We start from the raw sequence: 20,284 nt of genomic DNA on the forward strand, positions 1-20,284 counted from the left end.
TGCACACAATACCTAATAAATGGGCACATTCACACACAACCATATCCACTCACATCAGTCAACTAATTTATAAAATAGACATTCTGGAATCCCTGAACAAAACTCACAAGAACACAACTAGAATATGCCAGAAACTGAACCCAGGTTGATAGAGCTGACAGCCAGTTTGTTAATCACTAGGTCACCTTTAAGAATTTGTTAATTATTAAATACTTGTCCACTGACTTCTTTACTATTAGCAATAAGACTTTGCTTTACTGTCAGAATAAAAACAATGCTTTTATTTAAAAGCCAAGTAAAAAGTTTAATTGCAAAAAGTAAACTCTGTGGACTGAAGCAAATGTACTGTATATATCCTACAAACATTCAGAGTGCTGAGGCAGTACATGTGGAAAAGTGGTTAGGCAGGCAAGAAGGCATTAGGGGATGTTACTGTCACATGAAAAGCCAGGACCCCAAAGGATAGCACATGCCATTCTCGAAAACACTGCTGGCTTTGCTGATTGCAATCAATCAATCCAAGCTAATTAACACACTTGACGGACATGGATGGATGGTGTGCATTTCATTGATGAGAGCTTTAGAGTCCAGGCTTGTGATGCCCTACGTTGATCGATGCGTCACCATGTAGCTATCTCAAAAATATGCAAGACAGTTTCAAATAGCCTGCATTTGCATCCACCATGTTCATCTGCAGGCCAGAAACATCATTCCCTTCAGGCTCTCTGGGGAACTGAGCTTTCACCACCCAGGCTGAAGGTAACTACTTAAGCAATTTACTTGGCTTATATTTTATGGTGACACTTCAGTGTGTTATTAGATAGTCAAATGCAATTTTATTTTGCTAATGATTTTGGAAATTATATGCAAAACTGCATAGCCCATTTAAATGCTTTCACTTTAATTGAAAGTAATGAAGACTTTTGTACCTGTATGGTTCTTGTGCATTCAGTGGACTTGGCTGGAAGCAACTTAGTCATAAGGCACTCTATGGAAAAACAAGAACAGGTATGGTTAGGAGTGTGTAGGTATTTATAAATGAAAAGAAAACAGGTGACTGTTTTAATTTTGATTGCAGATATCACTGATCTGAAGTGCCCTGAGAAGAGACACACAACAGTGTTTACTATCAGGTGACAGGGAAAAGTTTAATAACTTTTAAGAATAATTTTTGATATACGTTCTGAATTGTCACAGGAACACTTTCACTTAAACAACAAAAAAGTTATTACAGTTAATAACAGTAAAGATTTTGTTTTGTAAGAAAAATAGTAAATCTAAATTTGTCCAGAGACTCATAATATATCTCTTATTTTAAAGATTGCCCAAGTTATTTCTATTTCTGTAGTAAAGCACACCTTTCATAACGCTCTCTCCTATGCAATTTTTCCTTTAATTTCTTGGGCTATTTCTTTGGGCCTTTATGTATGTATGTTGTTCAAGAATAAAAATGATTACAAAAAAATTGAATACTGCCTTATATCTAAAGTAAGATGAACTTTAATAACATATCTTTTTATTGACATACATGTTGGAAAACAAAACTTTTTTTTTTAATTATGATTTATAATATGGCATATTTTTGCCCTCCACGTCAATACCTTTAAATTCCAGTTTACATTTTTTTTTTCACACTGGAATTGTTTTCATTCTTCTCCTATTGGTATGTCTTGAACCAAACAATACAGCATACAGAGTATACAAAAGGGGCAGGACATTAGGCAGTCCTGGTGTTAAAGGACAGCAATCAGACAGCCAGGCTGGCACAGCTTTTCACAACATGCACCACTTGGGTGTACAGACGGTTTTTAAATAGTAAGCCTCATGTTTTAGACACTCAAGTCATGAACACGCATTACTTTATTATGTATCTGTAGGAGATTCAAACCTCATACAATTCATTTTTTGCACAGGTTCTATGGACACTTCAACAACCTAAGATTCACACAAATTCCTCAAACAAACAACAGTGAATGTCTTGTACCTGTGTATTTTTTTTTTCAGTGAGTGAATCATTGAAATCAAACACAGAATGGTGAGGTGTGAAATCACTTTAAGAGTAACATGTTATTTTTTCTTCTCACTACGATTCATTCTTTGGATGTGTCAACTTCCCAAGTCTGGCAAAAGCTCAAAGAAAAAGAAGGGAAATGGGATCCATATGGTGACAATATAAAGTCCACCCCAAATCTTAGATCCTACTTCAATCATCTCCGTTTTCCTCAAAACACACAAAACTTTGCCCAGAGAAGAAGCAGTGGGTCACTGGCACAACAAGACGTAATTTGATTACGACTTCTATAATTAAACAGGTAGGTTACTTTCAATACCCATTATTTTCTATACAACTAGTTTGGGAATTTCACTTTTTCCATTTTAAACAATATAACATAGTACTATCGGAAATACAACTGAAACCATTTGTAATATTTATACATGATAAATGCTTCTATTTTTTGATTTTGTGTAAATTATGTATTTATCAATACACTTTCAAATCAAATAACTTCCTAGAATAACATTTTTAAAAAATGCACTTATACTGTTGCTGGAGTTAATAAATGCGTAATACTTACTAATAAATGTAAATTAATTTGCAAAAACAAAATCCTTTCAACTTGTTAAAAGCAGAATAAGTCTTGCATTTTCTTGTGATTTAATTAGGCACTTGCATTTTTTACTCATTTTCCATTTTCTTGAAATGCCATTTCCATTTTCTTTCACAATGTATACAGATGTCTACTAAATAAATAATAATGAATGCATCAAAATGCTCCCTTTCGCCCATGAAACACACATTTATTTAAACAGTTTTGCTGACATGTTTATATTAATTTTTCTGCAGGTGTGGTACCTGCTAACATGAACTGCATAGGTCACCTAGTGATCCTGCTTCTTTTGGGTGAAGTGGCTTCTCAAAGCAAACGGACAAAGCCGGGCAGTAAAGTTCCGAGTCAAGGCCGGAAGACAATAAACCCTGGGACATCTGACGATGAGACCCTTGCACCAGAATCCATTTCAGGAGACGACAAAAAAGAACTTGTTGAGTCACAAGCTAAAGACCCCCAAAATGCTGCACATCAGATTCCAAAATCTGGGGATGACATGAAACTCCATTTCTTGAAGAACACACAAGTTACATGCAATGATGGCACAGTTGCTGGGTAAGGATGCCTCTTCCACAATATGAAGACACCTTACTGACAGATTTACAGTATCTTAGATAAACTTTGTAAAGTACACTATCATTAGGGGAAACCTGGAAAATACTTCTGTAGCAAATAAGCATCATGGCAATATTACAGATTCCAAAGGGTAAGGAAGCAAGTTTATTTTCATTAATATCTGTTTCTTATTTGAATATTGGCAGGTTTTACTACAGGGAATACAAAGGGAGTAAACGGTGGCTTGTATTTTTAGAAGGTAGGTATGTACAGCTGGTGGGTATTCAATTTATAGCTTCTTATACAAGTAACTATTGAAAATTGAATTCTAATTTCTGCTGTTGTTAATGCAGTAGACAGTCTGCGACCTGCTATATCCTAACACAGGGTCAAGGGGGTCTACTGGAGCCAATCCCAGCCAACACAGGGTGCAAGGCAGGAACAAACCCCGGGCAGGGTGCCAGCCCACTGCAAGACACACACACACCAATGGATACACTAGGGACAATTTAGGATTGCCAATACACCTAACCTGCATGTCTGTGGACTATGGGAGGAAACCCACGCAGACACGGGGAGAACATGCAAACTCCACCCAGGGAGGACCCGGGAAGCAAACCCAGATGGGTCTCCTAACTGCGAGGCAGCAGCGCTACCCACTGCGCCACCGTGTGGCCCTTAACGCAGTAGACATTTCACTGCAATACAAGAGAAGCACTGAGGCATAAAACACCAAACTCTGTTGGGAAAACAGGATACCAGCAATGAAGCTTAATTCTTGTGTATAAGTCAATGCATGTACTGTACTTGTTACAGTACATGTTTATACAAATGAATACGTATAAGAATAAATGCCTATGTCATTTTAGTATGTCTATACAGTATAAATATGTACATTGTATGTTTGTATTACAGTATATGGGTATTTAAATATAGAGATTTGCAATTATGTATGTAATGATACAGGAAAGCAGTTTTGAATGCGCATGTGTGTAGACAGACAGTCCTTGACTTGATGGCAAATTGTTCTAGCTCACCGGTATGTTAAAATCCACATTTTACACATACCTAAAATACCAGTATAAATACTTAAATATGTGTTCTTATTTAGTAACGTATTGCTAATATTAGAATCTTTTATTTTTAGGTGGCTGGTGCTGCTATAACAAAGAAACCTGTGATAGCAGATACAAAAATAGCCGTCGCCTCATGAGCTCAACAGAATGGCCAAGTAACAAAAAAGGTAGGAAATATAATTATCCAACCTATACATGAAAACTATATAAAAGACAATGGTAAAAGATTCTATGATGTGTCATGTTAAACAATACATTCGGTTTTTATTGGTGGGTGTTCCCCCATAACCTCAAAGATACGCCTGTCATATTAACCAACAATTACTAATTGTACCCTGTAGGTGTGAACTGGTATCTTGTCCAGGACCGATTCCTGCCTTGCACCCCGTGCTGCTAGGGCAGGCTCCAGCTCCCTGCAACTTTTTTACATTTATGTTTCTTTTGCACTGTATAAATAACTCAATCCAGTTCTGAATCCTTTCTTTTACCATTTCTTTGGTGTTTTTAACATTATTTTCCATCAGTTTCATTGTCCTTTCTACATCCATACTCGTGTATTCTGACAGCATTACGATTCATTTTGCACTGTTGATTGATTTGTACTGTGCAATGTTACGGATATTGCTGTTGCAAACATTATATAAAATAGTGACTGATTCATACAAGCTAATGTACAGAAGGCATTCGTGCAAATTATCTCAAATTTGTGGATGGTATTTAATCAATCATTCTTCCATAAAACACATACTAAAATCACAGTACAACTTAAAAACAAGGCATCCAAAACACTCCCAGCTGTACTTTTCACTAAATGTATTTCATCCCATAGGCAGTGGAATTCTTTCAAATCAACCTGAAGAAAATCCCCAGTGGTGGAATGCTAACACAGTGTAAGTATTCTTGAAAGGTTACGTTCTCTCTTACTTTTTATATTATTTCAGAAATTTTGCTTATCTTAATTTCTAAAGAGAATTTTACAAATGTCATGGTGGCGCAGTAGTTAGCATCACTGGCTCACTGTTCCAGATTCAAGTATATCTTACTATTTACGGTGTGCATGGAATTTGCACATCTTCTCGATTATTTCCCTGTGTGTTTTAACACACATCAGAAGGTAGGCAGGTCAGGTTAGTGGTTGTCCCTAAATAAGCAGAATGTGAGTGAGTGTTTGTGACAGCACGAGTGTATTTTGCAACAAATTAATCTCCTATCTGTCCCACTGCAGTAGGCCACAACTTCACGTGACAAAGTAATAGAAAAGCAACTTAATAAGACAAGATTGACAACTATAGCCAATAATTATTATTACTAGAGCCCAGAGGGGGCTGCGCTGGCGGTCTCATGGTCTCGAATCCCTACAGATTTTATTTTTTTCTCCAGCCGTCTGGATTTATTTTTTTTTTTCCGTCCCCCCTGGCCATTGGACCTTACTTATTCTATGTTAATTAATGTTGACTTATTTTGTTTTCTTATTGCGTCTTTTATTTTTCTATTCTTTATTATGTAAAGCACTTTGAGCTACTGTTTGTATGAAAATGTGCTATATAAATAAATGTTGTTGTACAAATCCTATGTAACATTTTTTCCAACAACCATTTATCCAATGTGTTGAAAATTAATGGGTTATAAAAGTAAGACTTTAGTTTACCATGTTTTGCAACCTCAAGAACTAAAATATAAATTATGTATTAGCCTGGCTTGGCTCCGCTGTTTGACATAACATTCATAAAAATGTATTGCCCTTTTTTTCCATGTTTGTCAAAGTAAGGTTTTTAAGTGGTAGTGTTTGAAGATGAATTTATTTTTCAGATTTATTCCCTATTGCTCAAGTGATGTATGGAGTGGAACTAGCCCAAAGTCTCGCACAGGAAAGGAGACAGGTAAGTAGCGGACTCTCCAAATATGACTCATCTTGAAAATGATCCATCTCAATGCAGGTATACAAATGACTCTACTCAGAATTTGAACACAGCTTCCGACAGGGTAAGCCTCTCATACAAGGTGTACTTGGGCATTCAGTTGCATGTGTGATTATGTATTCTGCAGGGGACTACGCTTTCATGGGATCCCACATAATCAGGGAGGTTATTAAAGACCTCATTCCCAAAGGTATGAAGCAAGCCAAGGTCATTATGCTGGCTGGTACAAGGTAAGCATCTCATTAGAGCAGAGCTTTACCTATAAATGATGTGAAATTGCATAATGGCAGACTTTTAAAATGAACCGTTAATTGACAAAATACCTAAGTCTACCAACAACATGGTTAAGAATTTTTTGCACTTCTCAACTGGAATGCCTCACAAATGAAAACAGAGAAGTCGTATTCTTAGAACATTAGTCTGTCTGCTCTGCTTTATTTCTGGCTTTCAAGTAAAACTTTGGTAGCTAACGTGTCTTTGTGCAGGGATACAGCAAACAAACAAAAGCTTACTGCACCTGACAGCTGAAAATTGCAGTCACTAGAACACTGGCTTCAGTAAATAATTCAAATATATAACCTCACTGTAACACACTGCTTTCAAAGGAATAATAAATGAATTATATCATTTTTCTCCCACAGTGCTGGAGGAACCGGAGTTCTGTTAAACATTGAAAAAGTATCAAGTCTCCTAGAGCAACTAGGGGCAGAAGCCCAGGTCCGTGGTTTGGTGGATTCTGGGTGGTTTTTGGAGAGCAAGCAGCAACAAGCAAATGAATGCACTGATGCAACTTCTTGCAGCCCAACTGATGCCATTAAAAAGGGACTCAGGTAAGAAATACGACTTTCTCTTTGTGTGAATTTTGGAAAAATTGCCTTAATAGATATATTATTTAAAATAGATAAGACAAGAAAAGGTCTGCTAAACCTTTGTAAATATAAAATAGCACTATGCTAAACTATAAAAACAATCTCACCTTGGCTGTATTTAATAACTTTCATGTAAATTACACTTTAGTGATACGTGCAGGAAATCATTCAACACAAGAGTTTACAATACAGCTAATTGCACTGAACAACAATTTACAATCAAGCACATCTACTTTAATAAAAGGTCAAGTGTCTGTGAGTCTGTCTGTCTCCCTGTCCGGTGGTCTCTGTCATTCCAAAAGATGGCGCATCACAAACATTTTTAGTAATGAAAAGTATTGCATTTGCCATTCCAACATACATTAAACATTAAAAAAAAAACACTGCTTTAACGAATCCCATATCAAATGGCACATAACAGGGACATATGCATTGTATGGTGCACCGCAAACGTTAATGTGGAGGTCTGTGTTGATTACTTAGATTTCAACCTGTCTTAGACTGGTAGCACAGGTAGTTAGCTTATATAATATTTGTATTATATGAGTTGCAAATAAATGTAGAGTAAAATGAACAGGAACTCAAATCGAGGGGACGACTTAATTAGTATTTAGTTTGAAATTAAGCATGTTGGGTAAAATGAAGTAAATAAGCTGCAAAGATAGACAGAATGGTACGGAGGTGGCTTAATGCCAATGCAGTCGACCTTTACATATCTAGGTGTGTGTGTGTGTGTGTGTGTTTGTGTTCATTTCATTCTCTTTATCATCACTCAGATGCTCTGGCAGGTCTAACAAGCTGTCAACAATCTTCGCATATAAATGTCTGCACATGCATATAATATATATTTACAATAAATAAGTTGTGCATTTTAGGCCTGATTCCTTGAGTAAACGGAGCAGACAGCAAATATCTTGGTTAAATTAAACAATTTTTGTGGAAGTTGTCTTGGGACAAGTCAAACAGATTTTGAAGCATATGGGGATACGTTCTGGACCAAAAGCAACAAGCCAAGACATCCTACAACTTGTTTGAAGAAAATTGACCATTTTTTTTTAAGTTATCATTGTACAATGATTCTTGCCATTTTGAACGCTGTAGAATCCGAATCTAAACTTCACTCGAATTTTTGACCCCATCACCAAACTTCCATTTACATAGAAGTAAAAACATGGTGGTACAGTGAATAAGGTGGCTGCCTTACCATTCTGTGCTGTTTTTGATTGTCCTTTCCATGTCAGACTCCATTTGCTTCGATTTCTCCCACATTCTAAAGATCTGTTTTGTTAAGTTAATTGACAACCTCACTTGTCCCATAACATACACATTTCCCATGATGGGCTGTTCTTCCCTTAGAAATGTGTTCCTTTCTTTCACCCATTGCTACAGAGTTTGATTTCTGCCTCACCTCCAACTTCCCATGTCCCCATAACACAAGAGGTGGGTCCAGAAAAGGATTGTATGGAGAGTATGTCTTATCTACTGCTACCAGTCAGCATACATTGATTTCTGCATGGTATCCATGCTTCTGTGACTGGCTAACTCTTTGCTCATGCAGATAATGGATAGAAATGACTCTTCCTGTTAAAAAAAAAGCAGTACAGCAAGAAAATATTCCTAGCTAAACTTGAAGAAAATTAAAGCACACCCAAGGGCAGATCACAGATGGTAAAGTGTAAGAATGAAACTCAGCGTCTAATGTAATGAGCAGCTGAAGTGAAGACAAAAATTGGCCAGTACTCAGTTTAACAATGACTGCCTTACAATTTTATCTCTGCAGATTATGGAATGGAATCGTCCCAGAAAAGTGTCGGCAACAGTTCAAAAAAGGAGAAGAATGGCAGTGTTTCCTGGGGCACAAGCTGTACTCGTCTATAAAATGTAAGATATCAGTAAAGCATATATTTGAAGTGCATAAGATGTTATTGCTCCCAAACATGTGTTTAAAAATAAATGCAAAGTGATCCATGATTATAATTGTAATTTTTCCTCAAATTGTAAAGATGTAATGCTACACCTTTGTCACTTTACCGTAAATATACATTACAGCTCCAGTTTTTGTTGTTCAATGGCTTTTTGATGAAGAACAGCTAAGAGTTGAAAACATAAACTTTGGAAGTCAGTCCTTGACAGAGCATCAGTGGACATCTATCCAGAATTTAGGCAGAGAACTAAAGAATTCATTACGGGACGTGCAGTGAGTATTATTAGGTCTTGTGCTCCCTTTCAATTTTATTGATGCGACTGTTGTGGGGAAACCTTGACAAACATCATCTACTGTCTGAAGGTCTTTGCTGTGGATAATGTGTGCTTCTTGTTTTACAGGGCAGCCTTTGCTCCTTCGTGCCTGTCTCACACATTGATTACTAAAAGGTAACATACCCAGAATGTCTTCCTTACTGCTGTAAAAGATATATGCCTCTTCATCCTTTTAATATGAGCTCATCTCACTGTTTGTCTGGCCATTTATCTCAGAACCTACTATCTGTCAAAACATGGCTATGATTTGCACTTACCAGTTTGCCATTCTTCTCAGTTAGAATTTTATACTAGAATTTTCTAGTTCTGTAATGTCTTCCAGATGATGAAGCTTGTACTTTCGTTGACATTTTGAATAACATAAATGGTTGCTGAAAACCTTGCACACACAGCATACTCAAGTGTTTTTATACAGAATACAAATCCAATAAACATATCCTTTTCACACGTTAATACAGATGCCTCGCACGTTTATTCTGATTTGTATTACAAAGCTCTGAACCTCATTTTTTTAATGTGACACTCATTTATGGTACAAAGAAATTTTAGAAATAAAAAAGGAATATACTTTATTTAGGCCGCACATTTTAATAATTTGTAGAGTTTCTTACTCACAGTATGTACCAGTTATTTTAATGGTTCTCTGTTTAATAAGGCCTCATTAGGCAATTGTTTTTATCTGTGAAAACTTTGAACTTCTAAAACAAAGTGATTGACTGTTTATGCAAACAGCACAGTCCCCTATTACCTTCTTAAGATTGATTTTACAAAAAACTTAGTAATAATTAATTTTAGAGGTTTGAAATAATATCACAAATAACAAAATATCACTAAAAGATCTGTTATTCAGTAAAATCAGAGAACTGGCTGACCACTTTTGCAAGGCACTGCGCAGTGCACAGCTGAATGAACACCAATGAACAATGACATCGCTTGTGCAGGAGTTGTGTCTGCAGTCATAGTGTTTTGTTATACGTTTTTTTTTTTTTTTAAATGTGTGGCTGGTTTTTAAGATTTAGCTTAAAAAAAAAAAATCACACTTTTGTTTATTCTGCAGACAAAGATACAATGTGTTTCACTTTTGTATGAAAATCAGAGCAACATGCATTTTGCCAATGGTGGTCTATTTTTTTCTTTTATTATCAAACATTTAAATTAATTTAAGAGGGCACAGTGGTTAGCAGAGCTACCTCACAATCCCAAAGGCTCAGGCTCAAATCCTTACCTCAACACTGTAAGTGGAATTTGCATTTTCTCCCTTTGTCTTTTATGGTTTTCTCTGGGTACTCTTGTTTCCTTCTATGGAACAAAAATGTGACTTTTATTTTAACTGATGGCACATAATTAGCCATGTGCAAGTGAATGGACCCTGGAACTGGTTCCTGCTTTGTACCCAGTGCCGCTGGAATAGGCTCCAGTCCACTACACCCCTGTATTAAACTGCATTGGTTAGGTTACTTTATAAATGAATTGTTTGCAATATTTTGGTTTTGTACTTTTTCCTGAATAGCTTCTGTTAACATATCAAATTAACAATGCAGAGAAACAGATTTATATGAACTGTGGATAGCAATGGAAAACATGAGATCACTGATGCAAAAGCCCAAAACATTGAATTATAGGGTTCACCTTCAAAAGTTCAAATCGAAAGACTTGAATAGAGACGCCACTGCTGTAGAATGAGAGGTGGTTTGTACGTATGGCAAAGCGGATGTACAATTTCAACAGATTGTTATTTTCATGGGAATTGTTACATATGCATAAGAGACCTAACTAGCGAGTAATTAACTGTAGTAAAAAATAGTAAAACATAATAAATTTAAAGAAAATTATGTTTCATTTTGCGTTAGTGGTATTCATTGCGTTATACGTTTTCGTTCTGTTTGGCTTTGAAATTAACACACAAATACTTTTTAAAAACTTTCACTTTTACTGTAAAACTTCAGTAAAAACAATATTTGGAATTATTTTTTGTCAATATTGCATTGAATTTTGATTCCGTGTTTGGAGTTACATCGTGACTACACAATGTATATCTGCCCGGGAGTGAATTTCGTTTCTTTCTCTCTAATAATTAAACCGACTTTTTCAAATGTTTGTCCCTGTGATTTGTTAATTGTCTTTGTAAAAGCTATTCTAACGGGAAACTGAAAACGTTTTAATATGAATGTCATATCAAGATCTCCTTTGGTGTCTAATGTTAGATGGACTACATTACCTTTTTGTCGCCCATTAAAATTTTACATGTTAGAAATGTTGGACCGATTTTGAATACAACTAATCTTGTCCTATTGCACAGCCCATCACTCAGACATAAATTACACAATAACATTATGATTCAACAGTAATTCGTGCTCTGGCAGAGTGGACGGTGTTAACGGTTGTAGATATTCTTTGTGATATTGTTAAGTTGATGTTTTCATCTTCCGCACCATCACCACCAACTGTTTCAGCACAGTCTATTGATACGCATTTAACCAATTTGCAGTGTAAGTGATGGACTATTTTCGTGTTAATTCGTCTGACTTCATCATTTCTCGGTGCTAGGATTGCCCGTGTACTCATTTCTTCTGTTGATAACCCTTTGGGATGAAATTTTTCAAAAGGATTTGGACATACTAAGTCTTCTTTTATTGGGAACTTAAAGTGAGGAAAATGTAAAAATTTATAAGAGCTGAAAGCACAGGAACTGTGATGACAAAAGCATTCACACGAATGAGAGGTGAGAGGACCGCCGGCGTGGGCCGTTAACAGGAAATGGTTTAAAGGACAGCGGGACTTGAAAATATTTCTTGGCAATAGTCTCATCTACAGATTTTCTTTTATAATAGAGAGAGTTCCAAAGTAAAATTAACACTCTTTTTTTTTTTTGTTCAGCAACTGGATGGATTTTCAAGTTAAGGGCACATCTCTCAACAGAGCACTGCAGTGTTGGGATAAAAGCCTTCAAGAAGCCACCAAGAACAACAAGACACCCATCAGAGGATGCCCCTTCCACCTCATTGATAACTGCCAGTGGCCTCAATGCAACCCAACCTGCCCTCCCCTGGTTGACCAAAGATCAGGACAAGAAATTAGCTTGTCACAGGTTTTAATAGGAATGGGGCTTGATGTGCACAAGCTGGCACAAGAGCTAAAGGTTGAGGTGAGCCATCTGTTAGGGATGATCAGTAACGGGGGCTAACAAGTAGACTAGTAAAACACCATCAAACAATACCATGTTATGTGATTGTTGTACTTCTCAATACACACTTTAGGCTAGCTAACTTCCTTTCAAGGAACACATGACGACCGAAAAGATATGTTTATTTTACTGACTCACAAAGCTTTCAATTTTACAATAGTTAGTAGTTATAGCATAGCCCTACAAGGAAAGCCTATAGATTTTTATTTTAAATGAAGTGCATATACGTAGAAAGTTTATATGTCATATTTTTACTATTACCCTCATGTGTTAAAAGGCAAATCTGCAATAAACAAAATGCCCAGGGCTCCTGCTGTACCTGCTTTAGCTCCATTTCAAATAAGTAGGTCGCTGACACCACTTAAGGTAAAAATAGCCTGACGTTATCAACGTACCCCTTCAAAAAAAAGCTAACTGAAACAAAGGTCTCTCTTTACAGCTGCCGAGATGAGACAGATACATGCTCTGGTTGAGTATATGAGAAGCAGCCTGATGTTTCTAAGATATTCGTAAATGTTATACTGGCTAAATTGGAAAAGCAACCCAGTAATTGCTGAGCGGTAGGCTGCCTCCTCAGTAAAGAAATGTTTTACAAGAACTGCAGTGTGAACTTCTGTTAGTCAATGCCAGACTTGTGTACACCATGATAGAGTATACGTGCTGCTATATGCTGGTAACATTACATTTAAGCATAAAAACTATAAACATTTATATTTCTTTAAATATTATATTTGTGGGCAGTCTATACACATTTCAGTTCATTCTTAGTCTCTTTGATTTTACAATTACATACATACTGTTATTGAGACAAAATAAACTTTAAGAGCTCAATACAAATATTCTAATCAAAAATTCAGTGCCTGCTCTTATACATGTTATGGTATTTGTTTTATGTCATCTTCTTTGTTTTACTTTTTTTTAGTCATATGCTGTAATAATAATAATAATAATAATAATGGTGTGGCCTCCTTTGCCCATGCTGCTCTAATTTAGTCCTTCTCTCAGGATAGCAGACTGTTGTCAATCACTCCTGAAGTAAAAATATTTATTGTTGAAATACTCTTTCCCATATTTATCTTGTTATTTCCATTAAATAAGCTTTAAAAATGTGTTTATGTTGCAAATGAAAAACACTTTCCCAAAATGTACAAAGATGTGAGAGATGATAGACTTAAAGAGCACCTTACCTGCCAGTCACTATGCTTCAGTAAAATAAGGCTGCCTGCCATTTAGGATTTGTTTTCTTTTGTTGCAAATGACTAATATTAATCTAATCTTTTTATACAAACTATTTTAAATGATTCAGCGTGGGAATTATTCAAATTATTCATGATTTCAGACTACTAACATTTTTCTGCAAGACACTGTTTAAGATTATTTTGTAAACAACATTTTATAATCATTAACTTTGTTCACTAACATATACTGTATCTAATTTATCCATCTTAGTTATTTTTAACAGTCTATGCTAATACTTCTTGTAATTACTTTTAGAATATGTTAGACATAAAACATAATTAAAGTTATATGAGAAGATAGTCAAATTATAAAAAATATACATACAAACAAATTTTAAATTACATTTTTTTGAAGTAGTCATTTTCTATCCAAATGTCCATGAAAATCACAAATTCATTAACAAATGAAGTTTCTCATCTACAACGTGGACGGTACCTGCACAAAAGGTACCTGGATTTATCCTGGTCTTTTAAACTATATGTAAAGGTGATGCCACTTGTCTTTTTAAATCAAATAAAAATGAAAGAAAAAGAAAAACTAAATTCAATTGTCTTATTACATTTTATTATATGTCAAATCACACACCAATCAGTATCTGTATCGGAATTTGCTTGTCCTCCATGCGTTTGTGTATGTATGGTGTAGGCAATCATTTTTTCCCCTTAAATATTCCAAACAGGTCAGGTTGACATCAGAAGTAAGTATGAGAGTGTTAACAAATCTGTCAAAACAATGCCCATCATGACCTCATCCACTCAGGCCTTCGTATCATCTCTTGTCTCTAACTGGCCATCTCGATCACCCCTTCACCCCCTCATAGCTAATGTGTGGTGAGCATATTTGCACAAAAGGTGGATGCTGCACATAAATGGTGGTTGAAGTAGTTCCTCTCTCGTCTATGTAAATGGCTTTAAGTAGTTACAAAAGCACTATATAAAATGTAACCATCATTATTATTACATACATACAATTTATTTTTGTATAGACCAAAATCACACAGAAAGTACCGCAATGGGCTTTAACAGGCCCTACCTCGACAGCCCCCCAGCCTTGACTCTCTAAGAAGACAAGTAAAAACTCCCAAGAAACCTTGTAGGGAAAACGGAAGAAACCTTGGGAAAGGCAGTTCAAAGAGAGACCCCTTAGCAGGTAGGTTGGGCGTGCAGTGGGTGTCAAAAAGAAGGGGGTCAATACAATACAATACCCAGAACTTGTCTTATATACAGTATATCTTGTGTTAATAGACACCTGATTTTGGGTTGGTTCAGACCTTGAGCTCCTCACAGCTGATAAAGGTTTCCTTTGTCCACAACTGAGTATTACTACAATTAGGTTTGAGAAAAAAAAATCAATTCATTAAAGAAAAAATAAATTACATGGACTGAAGTGTGGGTATCATTGCTGGGACAACGATCAGTACTTTTGCTTCACAGTTTCAAGGAGCTGGTATCAGTCTCTAGCTTGGTCACGATTTGTAGAACATTTGTCTTGCAGAACAGACAGCAGCAGTCTGACTCTCAAGTACATCTCTAACCACCCAAGTATGCAATGAAATAATCATACTGGATTCTGTCATGAAAAAATGGAGGTTTCTTACACAAATCTACATCACCAAATGTTCAGTAATTATTATTATTATTAAAATGGTGATAAATCGTGTCAGTTGTTTCACACAAATATCATAGCATGCTCCATTTATCTGCTTATAGCTTACAATTATTAAGAACTGTGTGCTATATGCATATGTGGTTGAAACAAACAAACTGCCTCAATGTGTGTTTTTCTGTAAAATCTGTTTAATGACTGTGGTCTCCTAGTGCCTGAGCAACTACAGTGTCACAGATTCAGTTATCCAGTGTTATCCTAAGACAGCAACTTCACTTGTCAGTGGTCACATTATAGAACTAAACACACAATTGTATTTTACCTGTGAAATGCTTTAGCACTCTGGTCAAGTTCAGTCCTGGGAGCCTCCTGTGGGTGCAGGTTTTTGTTCCAAACATTTTCATAATCAGTGGATCATTATTTCCCTTGAATTGATCTCTTGTTTAATGAACTGCCCTTTTTATTTCTTCTCTTATTCTGCATTCAGAAAAGTGCATTAGTGTTTGATTTACATTTATAAGAAACATATACTTCTGACATATTTCTGGATTCTTAACTTTTATTTTAATTCATTTTTTTAGTGGAGTTGGCTCTCTTGACTGTATCCAAGTGATGGCAAATAATGACAAGCATAGCGGACGTCAGTGTAAACAACACTGAATGCTAAAGGGCGGCTATTCTAGTGTTACCCACTTGTATGCTTATCTTCTTATATAATACGCTACTGTGGCTGTCCGTTTGTCCATCCAGGATTTTAAATCACCTGTAGCTCACAAACCTTTTGAACTATTGACCTGAAATTTGGTACACATATACTACGTGATGTCTACTATAAGCTTTAGGGGTGATGATTGACCTCCCATGTTATTCCTCTTTTTATTTTGATTTTATTTTATTGTAGAATCAACTCTCGGCAGCAGGGTGCCCGTGCGGTGCATGCATACGGGTGCCGTTCTCATCCCTACCACCTTCGCAGTCACTTCCCCTACCTCTTCATATCTTAAAAATCATTCTTGAGGCTAGTGTGGAGAAAAGAAGAGCTGCTCAGGAAGCAGCAAGCACATCAACCTCTGAGCAAACGAATGCTAAATGTACAGAGAAGGAGTAGGAAAACTAGCAATGTTCAAGTGAAGTGCATTCACCGTCCGTTATCGCGCAGTGTGCTATTACTGGTTAGTAAATAATGGCATAAATAACCATAAAAAAAAAAAAAAAAAAAACACGTATAAAAATGAATTCTTATGTATTTTACACACAAATTCCTGCTTCATTCCTTAAACATTGCAAAAGTCTGGATTGATACAAAAAAAAACCTCAGAATTAATAGCTTACTTGTTTAATATAGGAGAGTCCAAGTAAAAGAAGAAATTGGTTGGGATGAGAAGCTGCAGTTACGGTCAGGCCGTCAGGATTGAATAGGAAAACCATTGTTTTAGTGTAGAGTTCACCGTAGACATCTCTATAAAATATAAACAAACAACAGAAAGAAGAGCCCTTACCAAAAGCTAAGGTGTAGGGGTGACATTTCATTTTTATGTAACAATGCGTATACCACCTTATCTGCAAGAGCTCAAATTATAGAAATAATTAATAATATTCATATTGTACTTATGGGTGATTTTAATATTCACCCTAATATGAAAATAGAAGCCTTCAACAATTGTGCAACAGACCAACTAATCTAGGTGTAGCACTTTGTGCAGGCCATTACTTTGTCTGTTAGATCTCTCAGGGCGTCTGCAGTGTATTTTTTTTACAGGTATGCTGATTAGCAGAATTTTTGTTTTCTTCTCCTCTGAAAGCAGGTTCAGGAAGTGGATGGATGTTTTTCTTTGTTTGCCTAATTTTATGCAGGGCTTTAATCCATTTTATTCATTTCAAAGCATTGGAGAAAAAAGCTAATCAAGCACAAAGACTGATAAACTCACACACCATTTTCAGTATTACATGTGCTTTTTAGTTCTGTAATGAAAAGAAATGCAAAATAAAAAGTTGTCGCTTAATGCTTTCAATACGTTAAGGTGAAGCCTGGGCCACAAAAGGTCAGTATGAAGCTGATATGAGTTACAGAAGCTGAAGATAAAAGATTTCATTTACTCCAGGGGGTCAGATGAAATAAACCAAGTATAAAGCTTTATTAATGCTTTATTTAGTCAAAGGGACATAGGAACTGACTGCGACTGGAGGATGAGAGAAAGAACAGCAAGTTAATTAGAACATAGGGCAAATGTCAACCTAAAGAGGACAGAGAAGTACATGTGCAGTCCATATGATGAATACATATTGTGCACTGAACACAATCCACATAATGTTTAACAAAAAGCCTTCAGAAGTTTTATTTTCTTGTTTAATATTGTATCAGTTTATCTATCGTGTAATGTACAAAATTATACCAGCCTTGCTGCCTAGGAATCTCTATTCATCTGTCATCTCCTAATACAGAATTGCTTTTCCACGCCTTCATTACTGCAAGTAACTCTTCAATGGTTTTCCTATCTACAATTTGGAATTAATCAATAATTGTGTAAAATACTACATTTCAAAGCAAGGTCTACTATAATACATTTTCTTAAGTAATTAATAATACAAATACAAGCTTCTAGGCATGACACAAAGACTGTAGAAAGCAGCTTCTACACTAATGACATCATGATGCATAACAACAAACTGTAAAAAAAATCCCTGGCTAATTTAAAATATAATTGTTGTCCCTCTACAGATGGGACAATTACAGGTGAGGTGAGTTGCTCAGGGTCACATAGTCCATCACTACTAGAAACTGATAAGGGAACTTTTGCTTTTATATAATGGTTACTCTTGTCAGCACTGTCTTACGGTGCTTCATAGGAACAGCACAATTGCTCATAGATTTCTGTGTTTAATTTGCTGGATGAAGTGACTTGCAACCAAGTCACTAATAGAATCATTTAGTGGTAGGTAAAGACCGGACACCCGTGTGTCTTGATATAGCACCATTTATAGAAATAATCAATCAAAAGCAAAACATAGGTACAGGTCTCACAGTAAGTTTGTATTCTAAAAGTTTAGCACAGCTCTTTACATAATGTGACCACTAGATGGTGAAGTGATCCGCTCACAGTTACACAGAGGATCAATGGGAGGACAGAATCTACAATTTGGTTTCCTAATGTCATTCAATAGCTGACACTATCCTGAAATGCTTTGAAGCACAGGTGTATGCTACAGTGGACTCCTTATTTCTACAATTCAAGCTCTCAGCCAAGGCAGTGGCCTAAGAACACAGCAATGAATAAAGAATGGGACCAAAACATCCTCCAATTGCAACTTCTCCCAACCATCCAAAAATAGTTTGGTGATCAACAATGCCCTTTCCAGCATGGCGGTGCACCGGGCCATAAGGCAAAAGTGACAACTAAGTGGCTCAGGGAACAAAACATTGACATTTGGAGTCCATGGCCAGGAAACTCCCAATACCTTGATCACATTGAGAACTTGTTGGCAATCCTCAAGAGGTGGGTGGACAAACAAAAACCCACAAATTCTGACAAACTCCAACCATTGATTCTGCAAGGATGGCCTGCCATCAGTCAGGATTGGGCCCAGAAGTTGATTGACAGACAGCCTGCCAGAGTGAATTGCAGAGATTCTGAAAAAGTAAGAAGAGCCAACACTGCAAATATGCACTCTTTGCATAGCCTTCATGTAATCTGAAACTTCTGAACTGCTTGTCATTTACTTCAGTATCCCATAGAAACATATAACAAAAAGATCTAAAAACACTGAAGCAGCAAACTTTGTGAAAATCAAAACTTGGGTTATTCTCTAAACTTCTGGCCACGACTGTATATGTGAATAAGAACCTAATAAAAATGATTCTATGCACACCATATGGCTGCAAGTATGTGGACACCCCTCCAAATTATTTAGTTTGGGTCTCTCTTTGTTAACAGATGCATCAAATCAGGAATCAAGCAGAGAGCCGTGCCATCTCTATTGACAAACACTGGCTGGCCGTACTCGAGACCTCAGTGACATCAAATGTGGCACTTTCACAGGATACCACCTCTGCCACAAGTCTTAGAGTACCAGTGAGCTGTAACTGCTGTTACTGTGAAGTGAAAGCGCCGAGGTTCAAGAGCAGCTCCATATTAGTCATTGCAGATATGGACTCTTTGCATAAACTTCATGTCGTTGTCAATAAAAGCCTTTGAAACTTCTGAACTGCTTGTAATTCTACTTCAGTATCCCATAGAAACATAGGACAAAAATATCTAAAAATACTGAAGCAGCACACTTTGTGAAAACCAACACTTTGGTTATTCTCAAAACTTTGGGCCACGACTGTACGAGGTGCGGCAGAAAAGTAATGAGACTGGCAACTTTGCAAGCAATCTGGCAACGCTGCGCTGTTGTCCTTGATAGAGCACGTGTATCAGTACCCTCCCATAGCTCAGTGCGAGTTTCAACTCCTTCCGTTAACTACGTGATTTTTGTGACTGCTATTAGCGAAGTTGTGTTTTTGGTTGTGCGTCACGCAAAATGGAACAGCGGAATTTGGAGCAACGTTGTGCCATTAAACGGCAAGTGTGACGTTTGAAAAGTTAAAACAGGCCTATGGGGAACATTCTTTACCCCGAGCCAAGTTTTCGCTGGCACAAATCATTTTTGGAAGGCAGAAAACACGTTGAAGATGAACACCGTTCAGGGAGGACTTCAACTTCGAAAACCAATGAAAACATCGAACGTGTGAACACTCTTGTGAGATCAGACTGTCGTTTAACATTAAGAATGTTGAGTGAACAATTAAATTTGAACAGATTTACCATTCATCAAATTTTGACTGAACATTTGCACATGCGAAAGGTCTGCCCTCTCTCTCCATAACAGAATTTTTGACCTCAAAAGGCATTCCTGTGGTTCCCCAGCCCCCTTATTCACCTGACCTCAGTCCATGTGACTTTTTCCTTTTTCCTAAACTGAAAAATGT

General features: G+C 36.6%; 1 protein-coding gene and 1 long non-coding RNA gene across 2 annotated transcripts in view; one reads left to right on the plus strand and one right to left on the minus strand.

Moving 5' to 3' along the window:
- Positions 1-16,755, minus strand: part of LOC120543075 — a 31,337-nt gene extending 14,582 nt beyond the window's left edge. The window contains exons 1-3 of the long non-coding RNA XR_005636282.1: positions 16,648-16,755; positions 15,638-15,792; positions 930-988 (exon numbers count right to left, since the gene is read on the minus strand). This is a non-coding gene — a long non-coding RNA (uncharacterized LOC120543075). The remainder of the gene's footprint in view (positions 1-929; positions 989-15,637; positions 15,793-16,647) is intronic.
- Positions 672-14,199, plus strand: notum2 (notum pectinacetylesterase 2). Its single transcript, XM_039775926.1, has 13 exons — positions 672-759; positions 2,120-2,312; positions 2,846-3,164; positions 3,371-3,423; positions 4,312-4,407; positions 5,070-5,130; positions 6,050-6,120; positions 6,287-6,389; positions 6,801-6,989; positions 8,809-8,909; positions 9,078-9,225; positions 9,354-9,401; positions 12,165-14,199. The coding sequence occupies exons 3-13, from the start codon at positions 2,863-2,865 to the stop codon at positions 12,469-12,471; spliced, it is 1,479 nt and encodes a 492-aa protein (XP_039631860.1). The 5' UTR covers positions 672-759; positions 2,120-2,312; positions 2,846-2,862; the 3' UTR covers positions 12,472-14,199.
- Positions 16,756-20,284: the final 3,529 nt, after the last annotated feature.

The sequence above is a fragment of the Polypterus senegalus genome, chromosome 13 (genome assembly GCF_016835505.1).
Source record: "Polypterus senegalus isolate Bchr_013 chromosome 13, ASM1683550v1, whole genome shotgun sequence".
Taxonomy (NCBI): domain Eukaryota; kingdom Metazoa; phylum Chordata; class Cladistia; order Polypteriformes; family Polypteridae; genus Polypterus; species Polypterus senegalus.

Bases quoted from the DNA above. Each gene is read 5' to 3' on its own strand.
- notum2 (XM_039775926.1), top strand. From the start codon at position 2,863: ATGAACTGCATAGGTCACCTAGTGATCCTGCTTCTTTTGGGTGAAGTG. The intron at 3,424-4,311 runs GTAGGTATGTAC...TTTTATTTTTAG, and splicing joins GTGGCTTGTATTTTTAGAAG to GTGGCTGGTGCTGCTATAAC. The intron at 5,131-6,049 runs GTAAGTATTCTT...TTTATTTTTCAG, and splicing joins TGGTGGAATGCTAACACAGT to ATTTATTCCCTATTGCTCAA.